This window comes from Phocoena sinus, chromosome 16, assembly GCF_008692025.1.
Source record: "Phocoena sinus isolate mPhoSin1 chromosome 16, mPhoSin1.pri, whole genome shotgun sequence".
In the NCBI taxonomy this organism is placed as follows: domain Eukaryota; kingdom Metazoa; phylum Chordata; class Mammalia; order Artiodactyla; family Phocoenidae; genus Phocoena; species Phocoena sinus.
This window is the reverse complement of record NC_045778.1, coordinates 51,961,772-51,985,064: the sequence shown is the minus strand read 5'-3', so window position 1 is coordinate 51,985,064 and position 23,293 is coordinate 51,961,772. Positions and strand designations below refer to the sequence as shown.

The window sequence follows — 23,293 nt, the reverse complement described above, 5'->3', positions numbered from 1 at the left end:
AATAGGGCTTTAAAAATCCAAAATCTTGACTTTGGCTTCTTCTCTAAGTTGTCTGAATGATGTTTTTAGCTGGAACTATCAGATAGAAAAGGATGGGTCTAACTGTCAAATTAGCCTTCTTGTAACAGGCAAATTTCACTACCTTTCTTTCCATTTGTCACCATTTCACCTCAAAATGTTCCCCAAAGCCATGCCCTTTAGAAACACCTTTGAATGTTCAAACTCAACTGATCGTCCTATTAATAAATGATGAGTAATCAGTATCAGTGTTTATCTTCACTCATTATGCACACCATAAATTCTTGATCCAAATATAACCCTATTGTATAAAATTCCTTCCTCAACATACCATCACCAAGAATAAAATAACTCCTGTAAATAATTACCTTTGGGATATGAAAGAAAATGTAAACATTTTATTTGGCAGTTGTTTCTGAACACATGAATAAATAAATGGAAAAGTACATATTCATATTTCTTTTTGGAGTAACAGATACCATTAAACGCTTATTTACACATCTTCACTGCAAAGAACAGTTACACAATTCAATTTTGTCTTATAAAAGGTAACTTCCCACACCACTGGACTGGACAGGAAAGGATGGAGATTACGGGTAGTGCTTGGTTCTAGCAGCCTCAGTGTTTGAAAGGCATTCATTTGCAAGTGTGATAAGAAGAGTCATCATGCATTGAGTTCATCCGGATCGTATACTGTAGAAAGTTTCCGATGGCAGCCACAGAATTTCGTGTGTCATGCGCTTAAGTCAACTATGACATGTTTGTAAATCTGTGTGTTTCCCTTAAAACTGGAAGCAAAAAGAAAATTACGCTTATTAATGGACACATGCGTGAATGATCTTGGTGCCTGAACATTCAATTCCTGAAATTTTACAAATTTGGCTTTCTCTGCATCCCAGTTATACACTTGAGTAAAGGAATAATCACTTCCAAGAATTGCGTATTGATAGTTATTTATCTGAAGAGGCTGGAACACCATGGATCCTCGCGATGGCATCCTCTGAATATCCTGAAATGAGGAGCCTCCCCATTTCATTACTTTGGAATCACCAATGAATCTTGTCAAGCAAATGTACACGTCACCTTTCACTGAGAAGTGCTTAACGGCATATACATCTTCCATGTTAGGAATGTCGGTTTGGTTAGTAAATAATTGTATTGCTTTGTTCCACTGATAAATTACAGGACGCTGGGAACTACTGGACAGGATTAAATGAGGCGTTCTGAGTGTCTGAGGTGTTCTGGCTATTTCTAGATATTCCACATCAGTATCCCTGTACCACGCATGTAAAGATTGATGGGAGTAGAATCCATTTCCGTTCCATTTATAAATGGTAGTAAAACCAGCTTTTGAACTGTCAGCAACCACAAAGTACCAGTTGTTTTCAATCTTGAACGTTTCAATGTCATTGGGTTTTCGGATTTTGAGAATTTCAATATCCTGGATTTTTATGAATTTATTTGCAAAACTGTCTCTCTTATAGATGTGAGAGCCACCGAACAGCTGGGCCACAATAACATAGAGCTGAGTTTCAATGACTATAGGCTTGCACACTACAGTGGACGTGCCTGGAAAAGACAAATGAGAGATTAGGAGGATGGCCATCCTCTTTTGGACATGTTAATACACATGCCGAAGCCATGCAACTGCCACCAAAATCATTTCCTTGGTTGATTAGGCAAAAGGCCAATTTCCTAATCAGGTCCAATGGCAGTGGGATCCCGAAGTTCTGTGCCTTTGTACCTCATGGAGCCTTGTTATCAATAACTGAGTTGTCATGTCACATCCAACGTGTACTAGACGTTCAGGACGTTCAGGATACATGGCTACAGCCTGAGTTTTCTCCTCTCACTTTTTTTTTTTTTGGCCAAGCCATGTGTGGATCTCAGTTCCCCAACCAGGGATTGAACCCGTGGCCACAGCAGTGACAGCACCAAGTCCTAACCACTGGACCGCCAGGGAACTCCCTCTCCTCTCGCTTCTTACAGAAAGAAAGCATTGCTTTCTCTGACATATCATGAGTTGGAAACTGCCATTTATTGAGCACCAATTTGCTTTGCCAAATCATCTCATTAAATTTCCCAACAATCTTAAAAGATAAATATTATCACCCTCCCTTTTGCAGATGAGCAGACAGAAGCTCAGAGAGGTTCGGTGCTGCTAGGAGAAGGCAGAGTGGGGATTCAAACCCAAGGCTACAAGCATCTCTATGCTTTTAACCCAACCTGGGGTGGGCAGTTAGCTGTACAAGGACTTCCAACTTGGCCAGCATTCCACAAGGTTCTAGAAGAACCTCACAAAGTTTTGAGCGGTAGTCTGGGCAGCCCACGGCTCTACCTGCAATTGGTTTGCTCTATGTATAAACTGCTTCTTGCTCTAGAATAAACTGACTTTCTCCTGAGAAAGGAGAGAGATGCCACTTGTGAAGCTTTAGGTCACTGGCGGCAGAAAAGAAGGAAGAGAAATCCTTGAGAAAAGTGAAAGACGGGTACAGTCATGGGCGAAGCTCCTGGATGTTACTTTGGGAAATCTCAGAAAACTACATGGGAGTCTGTCAGAAGCCTAGCTCAATATCCTTTGTTAAGAGTTTAACATTTATCAATAGATTCTGATCTCATAGAGGGAGCTTGGCTCTAGGAAATCCAAAGAGAGCCGGGCAAATCTGGTCCCAGGCTTTTTCTGACTGCAGCTCTAAGGGCTTTGAGGTAATAAGTTCCAGATCAACTCTTTCTATTAATTGGCTCCATCCATAGGCAAAATTATTCTAGTTGTGACACTTTTCAAGGCTGTGTAATTCTGTGACCTTGGGAAAATCACTTCTCTGGGATTCAGTTTTCTCTTCTGTACAATGAGGGTTGGAACTAGATGAGAGATGGCCACTAGTTTTCAACCATATACCAATATTGATTGATTGATTGTGACTGCCTGGAGAACTGTGTTAAGAAGGATTCTGTCCTCTGCAAGAAAGAGCATCATGATACATTAGCGACGTCTGTCTGGGGTGAGGGAGGGGATAGTGACTGTATATATGACACATATTCGTCATCCTAGACTAGATGATGCCATCTGAAAGTCTGCAAATACATGATTCATTTTTCATTTAAGTGCTCATCTAAAGATTCATTCAAAGCAATTGACAGACTGTACACATGTAAGAAGAACCTTACACAAAACTAAGGTTTAGATTTCACAAAGCCCTGCTGCAATCCATTGGAAAACTGAGGGGACTGCAGGAGATCTCCCATGAACATTTTGCAGAAGTAATGTTTTTGCCGTAAAGTTTGAGAGTCATTGACCTAAAATAACCTCCTTATTTTATAGTTAAAAAGAGGGGCCCAGTGAGGGTGAGTGGCTTGACCAGTTAGCTTGTGGCAGAACCTAGATTAGAACTCATAATTCTTAGTCCAGTACTTTTTCATTGAAGAAAAATAACCCACCTTTTATTGTATATTTACTAAGCTAGGTCCTATGCTAAGTTTCTTGAACATATGCTCCCATTGTTTTATAACAACACTGAAAGTTAGGTATTATTATTCCCATTTTACAAGTGAGGAAATTAAGCTTTAGGGAACAATCCCAGGCACTCAGTAAATGGTAGATTTGGGATTCAAATGATTCTCAACCTGCCCAAAGAATTCCCTGATATCATTCATCTTTTCCTGTTGCCCTTGGCCCAAGTGGCTTAACTTTCCACTTAAAATACGATCAGGCTTTTCGTACCTGTAATGTTGTCATAATTCCGGAAGGTCTTTTCTACGTGGTCCCATTCAAGGAAAATGCACTTTCCAGTGAAAGGCTGAGCGATGACTACATACTCATCGTTCATGTAAGAAAAAGTGTCTATGGACAGTGATTGAAAAGGCAGGTCTTGAGACTTTGCAAACTCTGCAAAAATTGAAAATGATGATGAGTAGCTGTGCTGATGCCTCATTCCTTGGCTAGATCTCAAATGTCCACAAGAAATATATTTATTCTAGAGAAACAGTGAAATGACAATTTTACTTTGCTTTTAAACACATGAATTTTAATGGTTCATAATATTTTTAAATTGCTCAGTTGGTTTTTAATATATATATTTAAAGAATCAGTTCCTGCATATGTAAAAAATTAGCCCTTATTCTAATTATATGAGGTGGAATGATTTGGAATACATTACCTGTAATGATGCAATCAAAATCCTTGGAGGAGAGACTATTGATTTTGCGCTTCTTGTATTCTGGAGGGCCTTCACAGTAGATGTCTTCGACAGTTGCATTGGTGTGGCCTAGCCATTCCACCAGCCACTTCAGTTTACAGTCACAATTAAATGAATTACCTCTCAGGTCCCTGAAAGACAAACTTCAGCTGCTTTTGATATACGAGGGCCCTTCCTTCCCAGGCATGACTTTTACTTTAGCAATTAACATGTGCAGAATGACCTCACCTGGCTTTATATAATGTCCCATAATCTACCTTCAACCTGACTGACCATTCACTTTGGGCTCAGAGAATGACCACAGTGTGCCCTTGCAGGCCACCCCAGTCAATGGAACCTCATCCTTATAACTTATTCCCTCTTGGATTTGAAGGTAGCTCAGTCTAGAGCTGTGCTGTCCATAGAAATACAATGTGAACCACATATGTAGTTAAAAATTTTCTACAGACACATTAAAAAACTAAAAAGAAAGAAGTGAAATTATTTTCATAGCATATGTTATATAACTCAATACATACAGAATTTTATCATTTTCACATATAGTCATATAGAAATTACTAATGAGATATTTTACATTCTCTTTGTATACTAAGTCTTTGAAGTCTGATGTGTATTTTATACTTACAGTATATCTCAATTTGGAAAATAAAATTTCAGCAGAAATTCATGATTTGTATTTAGAGTTAACAAAATTTACAGTTGAAAAAAACAGATTTATACACCCAAGTTGTTCCAAACATACTTAAAACTCTTCCAATGATTGAACAGAGAATCAGTTTTTAAATTTAAATTTAGTTTTGTATTTAATTTTTTAAAATTATGTAAAATTTAAAATTCAGTTCCTCATTTACACTAGGAACACATTTCAAGTGTTTGGTGATCACATGTGTGGCTACCATATTGGGCAGCACAGGTCTAAAAGAAAGATGTAGTGATTGTTGTACCATATTTAATTACATCGAGTAAGCTATTTGCTTTTCTTCTTCCTCACAGGCATAATTAACCCTGATCCTATTCCATGGTCTACAAATTCAATTTTAATAGGAAATGACTTCGACACAGCCGAGTTAGTGCAGACATACAATAATAGCTCATGTCCATAATAAACTGTACAGCATAGATAGTTTAAATTTCCACATATGATCCCAGCTCACCAAGTTCTCTGTTTATTTGCATTGCTTCTGTTCAAAAACTCTATCTCTTTCCTAAAACCATTCTTGGTCACACAAAATTCCTAAGATAGGTACCACCTACTTTTCACACAGCATATGAGTACTTTTTAAACGTTGAAGCATTTAAAAATGTGTTTTGGGGGTAATTCAAGAAACCAAGAAATCTACTAAAAGGCAAGTCGGCATGGATCCTTGCACTTCTTAGATGATTCTTGGTTTGGGCATATCAAGGTAGGCCCAAGAGGCCAAACCCATTATGGGATTCCTTGGAGAGACTGAGCCAATTTCAAGTGTTTTTTCTTTTGCTAGTGTGGGGTATAGGCTGACACAAGGTTGGGCCAGAGGGTCCCCAAATCCGCTGTATCCCCAAGTCTGCTATGGAGAATCATCTAACTTCCAAGACATTCTCTGGACTCACCTCATATCTCAAGAATACTCTGACCCAGAATAATGAGTGTCAACTTTTCTGGGGTATTGTAAACCAGAGCGGTAACTGTGGTCTGTCCAAGACTATTTGGAAGTGTCCTGATTCTGACACTCTCTTGGAAATAAACCATCTTTCAGGAATTGGGGTAATAGGCGTGGAGGAGGGGTGGGGGGAATACTACAAGGAACAAAGGAAGTTTTTCATAGCTTACTGATTTGAAGTTAAATCCTAGGTTTAGGAGAAAATTCTTGACTCAAATTTTTGTTATTGGAGAAAAGTTGTTTTGAATATATATTCTGTAGCAAAGTACCTGAAAAATAAGAACTCCTTTGTTTTCATACATCTTTTGTTTGTTCCTGTTTTCTACCTTGTGACATTTAAATACCTTTCCAATGTTCTGGAAGGCACTTATTGAAGCTAAATTGCTTTTGAAAGGGTTAGGCATATATTACTTGCTTTGCTTACTACAAAATACACAAATTCCTTACAAAGATCTTTCACTCTGAGGCTTAAAAGTCAAAGTTTGAAAGCTCTTTTGTTTGAAAAAGGGTCAAAAATAATTAAGTTCATTCCCTTCCTGGGGCTTAAGCCAAATTCCTTGGGGATTAAGCCTAGAGCTGTTGTTCAGTCTAATGAGAGAAAAGGCAAACTTTCCTCCCTTCTCCCACTTCCTGCTCCATTTCTCTCTTGACAGACCAACCCATGGGTATAAACTTTCATCTTTATTCTGTCAGTTTCCCAGACTTCTTTATGTTTTTCCTTTGTAGCCCCATTTCCTGGACCTCATGAGAAAAAAAAGGCATCTTGAAACCTCTATCTAGCCCTCCTCTTCCTACCCCCTCCAAGTCCCTTGTCATCAGTCCCTGCCATACAGGCACACACTTTGTCAAAGGCAAACTTGGGACTATATTTTCAGAATATAGTGGTAAATACCATAGGAGACTCAAACATTAGTCCAACTAAATTCAAATTTTAAGCCAATTTAAAATTAAAATTTAAAAATTCTCATTTAATTTAAAGCCAATTAAAAAATTTAATAATCCACACCAGGCTTCTTTGTTAACGACTGCAAATTAATTAATTAATCAGTGATTTCTTAGGTCCTCTTACACATTTGTTAAAGAATCCAGGCCTTTGAAAATGTCTTTTGGGAGAGTCTGGAGGTTGTTGTTTGCAAGGCTCCTGGAAAAAAAAAAAGAATGATGTAAACTGTAGTCATAAATGAAATAAATGCATTTTATGACCCCTTATGTATTATGGTATTAAACAAACAAACAAGCAAACCCTCCAAAATACGAGTAACAGAATGATGCCTGGGCATTGGTCTTTCTACTTAGCACTGAGTATGAGCATCACACACTCAGGCATTCCATCTAAGGGATGCCTCCCTATGTCCATGGTCTCCATGTGCTCTCTCTCCTCTCACTCAGGCTGCCCTTCTCCTCCCTCCCCCCACCGCCCCACTTGCTATAGAGAGCAGCTCAACCTCCAACTCTTAGTTCCAACAGCTCTCAAATTTGGAGGCCTGTCTGATCTATCCCCCTTCCAGCACATTCTTTTTGTTTCCCCCTTTTTCTACATTTTTTCCCCTTTAGCTCCATTCATTCATTCCTCCTTAGAAAATAGCTTCCTTATAAATATCCATCTATTCACCCATCCATCCATCCATCCATTCATCCATCCATCCATCCATCCATCCATCCATTCATCCTCTTTAATCATCTCCTTTTCCCTTCTTCCAATTCTTGCCCTATTATCACAGGAATTGTTTTCTCCTTCTCTTTCTATTTGTTCTTTCACTTACCACTAAAATGATTCTGATGCTAATCAAGGGTAATAAGTAAGAAACAGTCCTGATAGTATCAAGGAAAGGGACATGTGTCCATACTGCAGAAATGTGCACATAACAAGGAGCAGATACTGTATGACAGGGAAGGGTACTAGGTACTGGTAATTTTCTATTTTTAACCAGCATTATACATGTACCTATTATATACTCTTCTTAGGAGTAGTTTTAATTTTCACAATAAAAATTAAAAACTAAAACTAAGGGCCTCCCTGGTGGCGCAGTGGTTGAGAGTCCGCCTGCCACTGCAGGGGACACGGGTTCGTGCCCCGGTCCAGGAAGATGCCACATGCAGCGGAGCGGCTGGGCCCGTGAGCCATGGCCGCTGAGCCTGTGCGTCCGGAGCCTGTGCTCCGCAACGGGAGAGGCCACAACAGTGAGAGGCCCGCGTACCGCAAAAAAAAACAAAAAAAACAAAACTAAAACAAAAGAGTCTATGCTGTCAGCCTCCAAAGCCCTTGAAAATTCTCTCACATTCCATTTAAAACACTCTCAAAAGTCTTCTATGTTTTCCACCTCCTTTAATTAATACAAGATTTCTCAAGTGCAAGCATTCAGAACTTTTAAAATCTATTTTTAAGTCATATATGTTGTTTTTCTGAGTTTTAGAAATTACCACTAGATTAGAAAGCTTTTTTTCAATGAACCTCGACACAGAAGAAAGGGAACTGAATCAGAAGTTTCCAGTCTCAGTGATGGTCCATTTTGTGACAAAGAGCACAGCTTTGGAGTCATTCTTTCTGAGCTTGGTTTGAATCCCGGCTCCACTATTTACAGGCTGTGTGACTTTGGTTATCTACCTTCTCTGCGACTCAGCTTTTTCATTTTTTAAGTGGAGGTAATAATACCTCATATCATAAGAGTGTTAGAAAAAGTAAATGCGGTAACTCAGGATGGTAGTTGGACTACTCTCAATAAAGGGCAGCTGGGAGGAGTGGGGGTGGGGGACAGGAAGGAGAAAGGCTTTTGTGTGGTCTTTGCCCAAGAAACATTTAGAAAACTGACCATACAAATGAACTGCTGTGACTGTCCGCCTATGCAGAATTAATAAAACGCTGCTAAAGAAGATTATTCCAGAGAACAGCTCCATAGTTCTTTTTACTGAATGGTGGTTAAATGAAGAGATTTCTTGGGTCTTGGACCAGTCTAGAATCTCTCTCAAGTTATGTGTCTCAATATAGTTGCTGGCACAATGTGTCCTGAAGTCCTCATGCTAACTTGTAAGTGGACGTCCCTCCCCCGGAAACCAGCACGAAGTGCAACTGGCTGCAGGGCATGAGCTTGGAGGAGGCTGGGTCATAGGACAGTGGGAGTGAAACGATGAGAGTCAAGTCCTGAATTACTGCAGCCACTAGGGTTACACAGGAAGAGGCACCATGTTTTTATTGCTGCCCTGGGCAGTTCTTTTAAACAGCAGGTGAATCTGAGAGTTCCCGCTTCCTGCCCAAAGAACAGAGCTCTAAGCCTCACATACCCAAGGTGTTAAGAGTCAGTGAACTTCATAGATACAGAGAACAAATTGGTGGTTGCCAGAGGTGGGGTTGAGGGGATGGGAGAAATGGGTGAACTGCGGGGTTTTCTGTTTGGTTTTTTTTGGTTTTTTGGTTATTAAAAAAAAAAAGATTAAAAAAAAAAGGAATTCCAAAATTAAAAAAAAAAAAACTCAGTGAGCATCACCACCTTAGGTTTTACTATGGGGTAGGAATGCACTGTATCTGGGTAACTGATGAGGGGTAGAACTGATTGGGAGAGAGCGAAAACAGGCCAATGCGAGGTTTGAGAAAACATGCATCAATGTTAATTTTTTTCTAGGATGACTTTGTAGTGAGTACTGGAAGGATGTTTTTCTCACCACTGTATCCCCAGTGCCTGGCATAATATAAGTCCTCAACAGCTACTTTTACATGAATGAATGAATGGGGCAGGCTGGAGTTGATAAGAAGAAGGACATCCATCCAGACAAAGAAAAGAGCAGAGAATGCTTCTCTTAGGCCCTTGTACCAAGACACCGAGTTAGGGAGAAATTGCAAAGCCCTGTGAATTACCGTTGCCCCACCTCCACGATGCTCACAAAGTACCCTCCCTCCTCTGAGCCCTCACTGTGGTAATAAGCCCTAAACAATAGGACGACTTTTCTTTCTTTCTTTTTTTAATTTGGCTGAGCCGTGAGGATTCTAGTTCCCCGACTAGGATTCGAACCCAGGCCCCAGCAGTGAAAGCGCCGAGTCCTAACCACTGGACCACCAGGGAATTCCCTAGGAGGGCTCTTCAAAGTGTGCCTGCCACTAAGCTCCATTCTCTAGGTCCTGACTCAGAGTCTACCTAAGAAACATTCTTTAAAACACCAGGGAAACGGCTGAATTGAGCACCTAGCTGCCTTGAGACTAGCTGAGAAGGGTCAAGCATTCTCAGTGGCAGGCAGGCTTTCCTACCCAATGGAATTGACGACCATTCCCTCCACTTTGGTGTTTTCATGGTTTACCTGAGAAAACCTCTAATTATGGAGTATGGAACCTACTGGAAAGTCTTCTCTCTAAGGCAGACCAGACTGGCTCAGACAGCACGTTTGTTTCAGTGCCACTGGGGTCTGCTGCTAAGAAAGCATCGCCCACGGCCATCTGGGGTGCTCCCAGGCTCCCTGCGGTGCAGATTCTCAGCTTGAGTTGGTGTCTCACTGAATTTGCGGTACTTCAAGTGCAGTTATTTTAATTTCATACAAAATGTTTAAAGGGGATAAATACACTACAGCATTCGGAGTCCTGATCCAGGACCAGCGGAAGTTAGGCAGTGAGGTTTAGTTTATTCCCACGTGATGGTGTTTACTGCATAGCACACTCTGTTCTAGGCACTTTGCATAGATTAACTGACCTAATCTCACGACAACCTTAGGATCTAGGTACTCCTAAGTATTTTATTATCCCCACCCCCATTTTTACAGATGATTATTATCACTTCCATATTACACATAAGAAATTGGAGGCACCATGAAGCTTAGTGACCTGCCTGATGTCCCACAGCTATTAAGGGGTAAAGCCGTGCTTTGAACCCAGGCAGTCTGGTGGCAGAGATCCCCCTCAGCCAGTATATTTACATGCATGTCATTGTAAAGGCCGAAATGAGGACATCCTGCCTGACTAACTGGAGACACACAGGCACCCTGAGCTTGGGGACTGCTGTATATATCTTTTGCACCTCCGCAGTGGTGAGCAGCCAGTAGGTGCTCCCCAGCAGGTAGGCATGGATGAGATTTTCCCCAAATGTCTTTATACATGCATGCAAAGAATCTTGCCTCCACTGGGCCTTAGCCACGAGGACACTCATGTGACGCCCAAGGGAACCTTTACGAAAACTTCATGGGTGTTAACAGAAACCAGTACAAAATGTTTAGAGATTTTGTGATCATTGGTCATAAATGATTTTTTAATTCATTTTTTCCCTGATTTCAGAAGTAATACATGGTCATCAGGAAAATTCAAACCTTTCTGAAATATATAAGCTATTCAAACACTTAAGTTAATCATATATAATATTACAGTCATTCAGAATAATCAAGAGAGGGTCCTAGGATTTGTAAGGACTTAAATATAAGGAATTCTCTTTTTTTTTGAGGGGGGGTTGGTTTGAGGGGGAGAGGAGTCTATAGAGTAAGTTTTAAGTTGGCTATTAATGTCTTTTTAGAAGGTAAGTCTACTGAGTTAGATGTATAAGAAGGTGAGATAAGTTCATTGCTTCTTTAGGAATGAACTGAATTTATATCAATGCTCAGGCAAGTCCCTTGGAGAAGCTTTAGTGTTAGGCCAGGGTGGGAACCAGTTGGATCTAAAAGTGTATGTCTAACCCCAACTATTTGCATTTGGAGACTACAGCGAGGGTAGGGCTCCTCTCTTCAGGATCTTCTCTTCCTTCCCCAGCCATATTTGCTCCTCAAATGATATCCTGTGGAAGGATCCAGCCAGCTCCATAAAGCTTTCTGATCCTGCTATAATTTTTTTTCCCTTTTTCCTTTCTTTTTTGGCCACTGCATGGCTTGCGGGGTCTTAGTTCCCCAACCAGGGATTGAACCCAGGCCCTCAGCAGTGAGGGTCCGGAGTCCTAACTACGGGGCCACCAGGGAATTCCCTGGTCCTGTTATAATTGACATGGTGGAGAGGGCACTAGATGTCTCATTAAAGACTTCGGGAAACTTCTAACTTTTACCGCTACTAACTGGGGAGCAGCTTAAACTCAGGGTGTACCTCCGTGTTCTCATTCGCCAATGGGGATAGTGCCTGCCTTGTATCTTTCATAAGGTCATCAAGAGAGTGTAATGAGGTCAAGAATATGAAAAAGATTTGTAAACTCTTTCTGTAGGTTAGAGGGTGAGGTGATAATTCTTTGCTACTTGAATGTTTGCCTTTAATTGAGACGAATTGGTCTGAGGTGGAGGAAAGTGCACTTTGAAACCTAACACCTGTAAAATCTTAAAAAGAAAATTAATGGCTCAAACAAATGTCAGATTTATTTATAAGTGATAAATAATGGAAAATGGACTTGATGTGCTGAGCCGTCAGAGGGACATTTGGGCTTCAAATCTTCCCTACCCATCTCTTCTTGAAAGGAAAAAAGGAAAGGAGAAAAGAAAAAAGGAAAGAAGGAAGAAGCAGAGAACTACACCTGGAGGAACAGCATAATTAGAAAGGAGATCATGACCTGGGGACAAGGCACTCAGTGAGAAGATATATGTTCATCTAATTCCTCTTGCTAGACTGAGCTCTTCCAGGTTGGAGCTGGATTTTATTCATTTTTGTGTGGCACATCCTAGAGACTATTTAGGAGGAACCATATGGCAATGCCATTTTTGCAGATCCAAAAGAGTCTCATATTGGCAATACCACACGAATCAATCTAAGTGTTTGATAAAGATGCAAGAGATCTAAGGGTCATATTCAATCGACTTTAACCTGTTCCCTCCTAAAACCTCCTTCCTACCTCCAGCACCGGTCAGACAGGTGGGACTTCCCTTTCATTGTCTGACTCTTAAGATTCACGCCTCTCTCTTTGAAGGCTGCCTTTTGTGTTCCCTTAAGCTTGAAAATTTCTAGGTATTAAGCACATGCTGTACCAGTGCCTTCTTCTTATACTCTTCATACCTCTAAAGAAGGGGCCTCATAATGACCCAAATTTATATTTCCATTTTATTTGATGGGCATAATAGGCTCTAGTCAAACAAAATAAATGTTCTTCACTAGGGTGTTGTATAAATTTTTTTCTTCCCCACTTTCCTCCCTTCCTCACCCCTCCCCTCTTTCCCCCATTCATTCCTTTCTCTCTCTTTCTGCCTCGCTCCCTCCCTTCTTTCCATTCTTCCCTCCAGGTGAGGTAGGACTTTAGGCTGGAGAGAAGATATACTCGATTGAACTAAGGGGCACGGCAAGGCTATGTCCAGGTTCCCAGAGAGAACACCAGGGTCTTACATCCTTCCTTCAGCCCCTCGTGATGCTGAGCCATTAGACACAGGCCATGTTGAATGGATTTATGTGAATCAAGTAGATTTCAAGTTGAAGTCATGAACTTCCATTTATCTTTCCATTTCTTCGCTTCTTTTATTTATTTTTGTCTGAAAGATTAGGCTTGGTGGTGTTTGGCTCCGTAATCAAATGGCATAGCATTCGTACCATACACAGCCAGGTTTGCAGCACATTGTAACACTGATGTGAAAAGCAGTGTTGCAAACTGTTTATTTTATAAACAGTATTTTCCTCATCATTTTATAATGACTATATACAGAAGCCTTGAAAGGTGCAGTGATTTCGTAAAATACATCTGGCCATCAGTTCCCTGTTGCTACAAATCCAAACAGCAGTAGAGACAGGGACTAGTAGAGGCAGCATGATGACCACGTAGACACCCTAGAATAAAGGTTCAAAGGGCAGGCATTTTTATCTGCCTTGTTACCTGCTACCTCCCACGGTCTAGAACAGAGCTGGAAATGAGGTACTGTGAGGCAACAGGTTAAAATCGACAGAATGGGGCTTCCCTGGTGGCGCAGTGGTTGAGAGTCCGCCTGCCGATGCAGGGGACATGGGTTCGTGCCCCGGTCTGGGAGGATCCCACGTGCCGCGGAGCGGCTGGGCCCGTGAGCCATGGCCGCTGAGCCTGCACGTCTGGAGCCTGTGCTCCGCAACGGGAGAGGCCACAACAGTGAGAGGCCCGCGTACCGCAAAAAAAAAAAAAAAAAAAAAATCGACAGAATGACTATGATGCGTAGATGACTTGCATCTTTATCTAACACTAAAGAGACACATATTAGGCACTTGAGAAACAGTCCCTGAATGGATGAGTAGCCATAGCAGTTCAGCTATTGAGTTGATGTTATCATAATTCCATAACTACTCAGTTCACTTGTCACATATCCCCTCCAGGCTTCTGTTTCCTCATTTCTAGAATGGGGGTTGTGTGACTCTGGCAGGATCGTTGAGAGGATTAAACGAAAATTCACGTAAAGCGCACTGGCCAACACAGTAGTAGGCACTTAACAAATGTTAGTGCCATTTCTTCCCATGCCCTTCTAGTTTCCTTAAAAGTACATCTGTCTGTGAGTGTGTGTGTGTGTGTGTGTGTGTGTGTGTGTAGGGGGTGGGGGAGGGTAAGGGGAAAGAGTTATTTGGTTCCTGTTACTCAGGATTTCCCAGCCTCAGGACTGTGCCCTTTTAGGCTGGATAATTCTTTGTTGTGAGGCTGTCCTGTGCATTGCAGGATGTTCAGCAGCACTGCTGCCCTCTACCCACTAAATCCCAGTTGCATCCTCTAGTTGTGACAATCAAACATGTCTCTAGATATTGGTGAATGTTCCCTGGGAGGTAAAATTGTCCCGTTAAGAACAGCTGATGTAGCTCTAATCATCCATTGAATAAATATTTCTCTTATAAAAAAGTTGTTCAGGTGCTGTGTAGACATGGCCTGTGGTTCCAGTATATGTTTAAATGTATATGAAGTCAGGGATTGTACAGAAAGAGGAACACAGAATATCAAATTAAGCTATATAGTCAATTCATGAAGTGAGTAATGATGTAGATAATTACAAACGTTATTTCAGTCACACAATTTCTCTGCAGTAGATTGTTTTCCTAATTATTGCTGGTTTGGGCTAGTATTAATAGTAACTGGTTTCCTGGACACACACTGGCTGATGTCAGGGAGAGAAAGCAAATGTGCATGTAGAGAAATCATTTGGCTTTCTTAAATTTTCATGGATACCCACAAAGTGGGTGCTTTAACCACAGGTTATCAAGTTGCATTGCCCACTGGCAAGTTTAAAAAGTAATAGCAACATTCATACTTACAGGTGAATTAAAGACTTTAGTCCCCGGAAAGTATGTCTTGAAATGGACTTGATGTTGTTGTTTTCTATGAATCTGCAATAGGTTATAATATTTTGGGTCAGACAGCTGTAGGAACCTCAGAGCCCTTGTACTGAATCATTATGTTAAAAAAAAAAAAAAAGATTATTTTACTTACAAATACTCTAGATGTGGGAGACCAATAAAAGCATCATCACTGATCACATCAAATGAGTTCGATGTGAATAACCTGCCCAGAAAAAGTTCACAATGAAACGGTTAAACTGACAGATTGTCAATCTTTGCTGCTTTTATCTCTCAGAGAAACGAGTGGGAGTTGTGCATGGAAAAATGTCTGGATGTCTGCCTTCTACAGTGTTACTTATTCAGGTAATTTTTGCAGCTTTTTTTTTTAACCGTCAATTATCTCATCAAATGCTCATTGAGGGGTGCCTTGTGCCCCACTCCTCACAGGGATGGATGTCACATGCCCTGGGTAACATTTTGAGATACAATAGGGCAAGTATGGCAGTCGACAGCCAAATCAACATGTTGCAGGTTTCCATGCAAAGACACTAGCAGAAGCTCTCCCTCTTGTTCTAGAAACTTCTGGAACATTCTGACCAGGCCAAATAATGGTGTCATGGTTTCAAGCCTGGGAAACCTAGAAAACTAGCTCCGTGTCCAGTTATGCTGTGATATCTCATAGTAGATAAGCCACTGACACTGGCTTAATAAAAATCAACTAACCTCCTACTTTGAAAATAGAACAGGCTGAAGATGGGAAACCATGAGGCTTAGGAAGAGTCTCAGACCCATTTTATTACTACATAGTTGAAAAGGAATACTTTTACTTGGACAAATTTATTTGCAATTTCAAAATCCACAGGGATTTGGTTTCAAAATAACTGATGAAAAGGAACATCAACCAGCCGTCCCCACATCCTGTTGAATTTCCCGAAGAATTTTTTTTTTCTGAATGGGAGGCTTAACAGAGGTGATTATAGGTCAAATAATACAAAGTTATTTTTTTAGAATGAGTATTAATTTATGGAATTCATTAGATAAAGTGTTGATAAAAACTGAAAATAAATTTTTCATGTACTGATGACAAATTTATAATGAGTTCAAGTGACATTTAGTCTACATGTTAAGGTTTTCATATGGGAGAACCTCATATTTCACTTGTACTTAGAGTCTAAAATGGGACCGTGGTCATGGGACAGACCAGAAGTTTGACATAGTTTGACAACTCATGTCTCATACATACTGTTTAATTGTACTATGTAGAGTCCAATATTCTCTGTTAGTAAACTTTTTGACTTTTATTTTTGAGGTGTAGGGGTTAAAAATAACTGCCACTAACCAACTTAGTGACTTACCCTCTCTGAGCCTGTTAACTAAGGGGATTAAAACTAGTAGATGTCACTTTCTAAACAGTTGTGAATAACTTATTTGACATCTGGGATTCCTTCAGAATATTGAGAGGAGGGGGTAGCAGTGGGTTAGAGATGAACTGAGCATGAGGTGGTAATTTCTGAAATTGGAGGCTGGGTCCATGGGAGTGAATTTTACTATTATCCCTACTTTTATATATGCTTGAAAATTTCTGTAAAAATGGGGGAAAACACAAACAAAACCAGATGATCTCTTGCATTTCTTCCTAAGCTATCATTCCTGGAATGATGTTGGATTCTCTTCTATCCCTCCTCCTTCCAACATCATACGTAGCTTTATACTCAAGTGATTCACTAGACCCTGAAGAGTCAACACTATCGAATAGTCATACGTATTAGATGCCCATAGTTATTCAAACAAATTCAAAGTTTCATGATTTCAGTCGCAACTTTGGCAATTGTCTCTTCTTACTTCATGGTTCTGGGAAACAAGAGGATTACGCAGCCTTACTCCAAGGTAAGCTACCATCCAAAGTCTTCCTTGGGTTCCAGATTTTCATTTCATTCTGTATAAGCAGCATCAAGGATGGAGAGAGTGAAATAAGGCAGAAATAGATACAGAGAAATACCTCCCATGCTCACTGGTTTGCAAACTGTCCCGTGGTTGGACCAGTGACTTCAAAATCACACTCCAAGTCACTGGAAGAAATGGCTTCTAACACTAGTTCTTCTTATGTTGAATCATATGCATAACAGGGTAGGATATAGATATTAGTGGGCAGAATTAGCCCGCACATGTCAGGGAACTAAAACAGGGTTTCCACTAGAATTTTTATCTGCTTGTTCATTGCTTATCCCTAGCACCTGTAATAGTGCCTGTCCCATAGTGGACACTGAATAAACATTTGTTAAATAAAGAGGGATTTACTTTACATTAAATTCTGATCATTACTAGATTGAATGTTCCTTACAGCAGGGGCTTATCTTTGTTGACTTTTGTGTCCTCAGCCCTGAGCATATTTCCTGGCTGAATTGTGTTTGCTGAACTAGCTCGTAAGGATCAAAACCTCTGGCTAAAACTACAACAACACGCAAGAATATGGGTGAGTCTCACAAACCTAAGTCCAGGGAAAGAAGCCAGAATGCAATAAAGTAATTCCCACATGATTGCACTTATATAAAGAACAAAACCCAGCAAAACTAATCTATGCTGGCAGAAGTCAAGATAGGGTTTACCCTCGAAGGTGAGTGGTAACGGGAAGGGGGCACAAAGGGAGTCTTTAGGGTAATGATAATGTTTGGTTTCTTGACCTGGGTGCTGGTTATAAGGGTGTTAACTTTATAAAAAATCATGGCAGGGGTGGGAGTGATGAATAGGCAGAGCATAGAGGATTTTTAGGGCAGTGCAAATACTCTGTATGCTACCATAATGATGGATACATGTCACTGTACATTTGCCATAGGATGTACAGCACCAAGACTGAACCCTAATGTAGACTATGGACTCTGGGCGATCAAGTAAGTTCATCAGTTGTAACAAACATACCACCTTGGTGGAGGAGGCTGGTGATGGGGGAGGCTATGCACGTGTCACGGTAGTGGGTCTGTGGGAAATCTCTGTGCCTTCTCTTCAATTTTGCTGTGAACCTAAAACTGCTCTAAAATAAATTAAGTCTTAATTTAAACTATCAAGATGTACGCTTAGGATATGCACACTTTTCTTTACGTAAATTATATTTCAATAAAAAGTTTTCTTATAAAAGCTAAAACAAATCCCTCTGGCTAAGATACTAATGAGTATCTAAATTCTAATATCTAGATTCTAATATCTAGATATTCTAATATCTAGATTCTAAATTCAATTGTAATTTTCTTTGGACAAGGATTCCATGGACAAAGATTTGTAAATTTATACATACATTCTAAAAATAGTTGAGCAGGCTATCCATTTTATTATCCTATATATACTTAAAAAAACTTAAAAAGGTCCTGTGCTATAAAGGGGGTAAAATGCCAATCTTTAATTTGTATGGGTTCCTTTGTAAATGTTTGATTTCAGTATCATGATTTGTTATTGAGCCAGAGGTGTTAAAGAATCCCAAAGTCCCTGTTAAGGGAAACTCTGTCACCCCACCCCATCTTCACACAAAACAGATCTGGGGCAGACCAGGGTGGCCAGGTTTTATACCTCATGACCTCTGTCCCCTTTCAGAAGTTATGAGACCAAGAAGGACTCCGTTCTTCATCCAGAGTAGCTGGTCCTGAGGTCAGTCAGCATCCCATGGCCCAGCTAGTCTGGTTCAAAAAGGTGAGTTGGGCTAAAGATGAACCCCTTCTTGGGGATTTGGAATCACAAACAGATGGAACCAGCCAGCAGAGGAGCTGAAGGAGAAAAGAGGACTTAGGGTTGAGTTAGGCATGGCATGCTAACTCATGCCATGGCAGGCAGACTGTGCAAGGCACACTCAGAAGAGAGTGGAATGCAGAGGAGACCTCACAAAGGGCAGTGTGTGTGAAGGCTGGAGCAGGGAGATGCCCAGATCTGTGTTAGATCCTACACCTGTGCTTCTCAATCTTAGTTGCACTTGGAATCACCTGGGGAGCTTTAAGAATACTGACACCGGGTTCTCGCCCTCAGGGATTCTGGTTAAATTCTATACCTGGGGTGTGGCCTGGGCATGAGAGATTTAAAAGCTCCCCAGGTGTCTCTTACACACAACCAGGGCTGCATATGGTAAACTTTCTTGTGAGCCACAATAGCCTTCCTTTACCTGTGGTGACCGAGGGGGCCTGTGCTCCTTGCGGCAAGTGTGGCTGGAATAGTTGCTCTGGTACACAGAGGTGCTGTGGATTGTCCCGTCTCCATAACTACAGGCAGCAGGAGTCCACAATAATATGACTCAGATTTGACAACTGCCCTCACAAAAGTAGCACATGGAGGGGTGGGTGGGGATAAGTGTACTGTCTGAATGAACTGGTTACCCTGAGCTGCAAATCAGAGATCTCTATCCATACACTTGCCAAGTGGCCATCCAGTAGGTTGGTGCAGAGATAATGTAGAGTTTGCCATCTGCCCCTGATCCTGTGGGAACATTTGAGGTCTCTGCCACTTCCTCTATTCTTAGAGAGGGAAAAAGGCAGGCACTGTTCCCTAGAATTTTGGTGGAGGTGGACACAGGGATGCACCTTGTCCTTTCTGTACCCTCCCCCCAAGGGCTGTGCCCTTAGGTCTCTTAGCCATCAGTCTCATGAGTGCAGTACGAAAACAACGGAGTGTAGGAGGTGTGGGGAGGAGTTTCTTCCTCTGCAACCGAGGGAGTGTGTATTTCCTTATCAAGAAAGACATTTAAGACCATACATATCAACTGTCAATACCCTGCAGGCAATAGCTCATTCTTTAAATGATGATTGTTGCCTCCATAATAGCCTGTATTTCATAGACTCCTGCTGCATTGTCTTATTTGGTCTTTGAACCAACTCTGTGAAAGTGGTAGAGTAGGTGTTAATAGCTGTTTGGCAGGAGGAAACTGAGGCCTAGAGGAATAGTTAAAAGCTTTGACCAAGGTCATGAGGCCCAAGACTCCTGGTCTACTGCCCTTTCCACGCACTGGGTGGTCTGTCAGTATAGGACCCGGATCACGTAGTGATACAACATCCACATTCTGGTAGACAACCATAATAACACTACTCAGCTTATGCAGATTTAAGAAATAGAATTAAATCAAAATTCCTTTTTTAAAGGAATTAATTACTCAAAGTTAGCAGCCTTAAAGTCACATTAAGATCATGTCAACTTGTATTTTTTTCAAGTCAAGAATTTTAAAAATCTGAATGCGGTTCGGTGTATTCTGCTTAAGGACGCTATATGCTCAGTGTAGAAATTCTGGAAAATAAAGAAAAGCTTAAAGAAGAAAATAAAGATCACTGTAGTCATACTACCTAAAGATGTGAATATGTGTATATATAATAAATATATGATATATACATGTATAGATTTATAAAATTGGAATAATAATTTTTATATTGTTCTGTGTCCTCCTTTTCATGTACTTATTTTTTCAAGAATAATTTCTCAGGGGCTTCCCTGGTGGCGCAGTGGTTGAGAGTCCGCCTGCCGATGCAGGGGACACGGGTTCGTGCCCCGGTCTGGGAGGATCCCACATGCCGCGGAGCGGCTGGGCCCGTGAGCCATGGCCGCTGAGCCTGCGCGTCCGGAGCCTGTCCTCCGCAACGGGAGAGGCCACAACAGTGAGAGGCCCGCGTAACGCATAAAAAAAAAAAAAAAAAAAAGAATAATTTCTCAGGACAATACATTTTCAATATATAATTTTAACAGATGAGTAAGTTTTGTATGATGGAGATATCGGGATTTAACTTTTTTATTGTTGATTCCAATTTTCACTATTATAAACACTACCATAACCACCCTCTCATGCAAGTATTTTTCCATATTTCTAATTCTTTCCTTAGAATAGACTTAGGATAGATTTTTTAAAGTAGCATTATTGGATTGTATATGGTTTGTATGTCTCTAGTTTATTACTAACTTGTATCAAATTACATGTTCAATTCTGAATATAAAAACGCCTGTTTTTACCACATCCTTACTGACATTTAGTATTATCATTTTTGTTTCTTCTTCTATGAAATCATGTCCTTTGACCATTTTTGTTGCTTTCTAAGCACCTTTTATTTACTAAGGATATTACCTATTCTTTTCCTTTCTTATTTGATGCTGAGTTTTTCTCTACTGATTATGATTTGCCTTTTGAATCATGATTTTTAACATATAGACGTTTTACATTTTAACAAAATATATCAACTTCTATTATATATTCTTTCTTTGCTGTAATTCTTAAAATGTTTTTTCCTACCTTGATATTAATGAAATATTACCTAAACCTCCCTCCTTAAGCTTTTTTTTTTTTTGACTCTAATTTATTTGGGACTTACTTTTATCTATGATGTGAGGTGAGACATTGCCTTGATTCCTGCCTAGATATTTACCCAAATTTGCCAAAGCCTGTTGTTGAATAATTAATGCCCTCCCCTGCCCCGCCACTTGCGAGTACATATTACTTCCTTCAAATGTCTGCGATTTTATTGGGTTTTTCCAAAAATGAAATCTTGGATTTACTTATTCCCACTGCTTCCTAATTTATTTTTTTTCTGTTTATTATTTATTTTCTCTTGAGCTCCTTAGAATATGTATTGTTTCATGCTCAATTCATATGTTTTTTTGTTTTTTTTAAATGTTTTTATTCTTTCTGATTTAAAATGAAAGTATCAATATTTAGAAATAACTTTACCTCTACGTAAAGCATCCAGTAAGTTTTAAATGTAATCTCTTAAAATTGCATATTTGATTTCAACAAATATTTAGAATAATATTCTTAAAATTTCCTGTTGATGATAGTTTTTTTTTAAAGCTTTCATAATTTAAAATTAATATTGCACTGAGACCAGAGGATGAGATCTGTAAAATGTCTGCTAACCCTGAGCTCCAGTTCTTCCTTCTGACTACCTATTTTCAACTGTCTGTAGGAGTGGGTCGCACCTCTCCATAAGCAATAAATTAACACCAAGGCTGAAAGGTTATTAGGGGGTTCCTAGTTGAAAAGCTAGGACCAGCAGCACTTAATTCAAAAGGGGTAGAGAAGTGTGTGATAGGGTTGGCATGGAGCTCAAGTGCTGGGATCAGCAACAGAGAAGTAAAGGAAGAAGCAGAGGATCACAGAATGAGGATCTAGCTACATTAGAAGGTCAAGACTAAGGCTGCCCAACATCCAGCTGGGGGTCCACAAGAGTAGAATAACTGGGCAGGAGGGACATGTGTCGATTCCAAGGCTGATGGGCTGCTGAGGCGGTTTCTTGCCCTGGCTTCTCACCTCTTCTAGGGACCAGGGAAGGAACATGCTGCAGAGGGAATTGCAAAGCCTGGGTCTTCATTCCCACTTGGCCATAAATCCTCTGTGGTCTTGAGCACATCACTTCTCCTCTCTATGTTGTCAAATGAGGGGCCTAAACTAGCTTGAAAGATGTATGCGTCAGGCTTGTAGCGCTGCAGGCTTCATTCATGGAAGAGTAGGCATGGCCTCTACATGAGGAGTGGGGCATAGTGGGGAGGCAGGTCTGCAGATGGCTGAATGGGAGGAGTAACCCTGCTGGGAAAATCTCCCCTTGTCTCAAACCAGACTGCTCATCTGGTCACATCAGGGCCCCCTGGCTCTAATGACACTTCTTCAGACTCTCTCTAGTCACCCGTGACATCTTAACTGCCATCAGAATTGTCATTGTTCCACAAGTGGTCTGCATTTTATCTTCCAGCCCAAAGCAGATTCTTGCAGCTGTGGGGGGGGATGATTTAGGGGGCTCTCCCATAAACCACCCCCCTCAGTAAGGGCTACTCTGGATGAAGAAGAGTGGGCAGCCAGCATTGGGCTGTCACTTAGAGATGGCACTGATTAGACATAGAATAGAGAATCTGGTTTCTAAGTCTGTGGCTGCCACTTAGTATGTATATGGTACATCAAGGAGGTAAACCTATTTCAACAACTGTTAAAATAGGAATGATAATAACAAAAAGATTTCCTGGAAGATTCTAAGAATTCTATGAGATAATGTATAAGAGCATGTCTCCAATGCTTCTGCCAAGGAATCGCTCAGCAAAGAGCATAGACATAAAATATCAGAGCTGGAAGAGCTTTTAGCTCTAGTGAAGGACCTTAGTTATATAGAGTGGGAAACTGAGGTCCAGTGAGATTGTCACCTACCTAAGAGAGCTGTTATGAGCGTTGTCCAGGGAATTAGGCAGCCGTGGGCAGTGTTGCGTAAACATACTTCCAAGTACATATGTGTGCCTGTGTGTGCATATGTGCATATATATGTAAATGAGAGAGCAAGATGCATGGGTTACAG

General features: G+C 40.6%; 1 protein-coding gene across 4 annotated transcripts in view; it reads right to left on the bottom strand.

The window, feature by feature from the left end:
- Positions 1-379: 379 nt before the first annotated feature.
- Positions 380-23,293, bottom strand: part of LGI1 (leucine rich glioma inactivated 1) — a 33,648-nt gene continuing 10,734 nt past the window's right edge. The window contains exons 3-8 of one of the 4 annotated variants that reach the window (XM_032608621.1): positions 15,157-15,228; positions 14,982-15,053; positions 6,924-6,995; positions 4,176-4,345; positions 3,740-3,904; positions 380-806 (exon numbers count right to left, since the gene is read on the bottom strand). In XM_032608621.1, coding sequence (XP_032464512.1) covers positions 769-806; positions 3,740-3,904; positions 4,176-4,345; positions 6,924-6,995; positions 14,982-15,053; positions 15,157-15,228 — 589 coding nt within the window. In that variant the 3' untranslated portion in view covers positions 380-768. Of the gene's footprint in view, positions 1,588-3,739; positions 3,905-4,175; positions 4,346-6,923; positions 6,996-14,981; positions 15,054-15,156; positions 15,229-23,293 lie in introns of all 4 variants that reach the window. The other 3 variants (XM_032608620.1, XM_032608618.1, XM_032608619.1) reach the window with 3 other exon arrangements.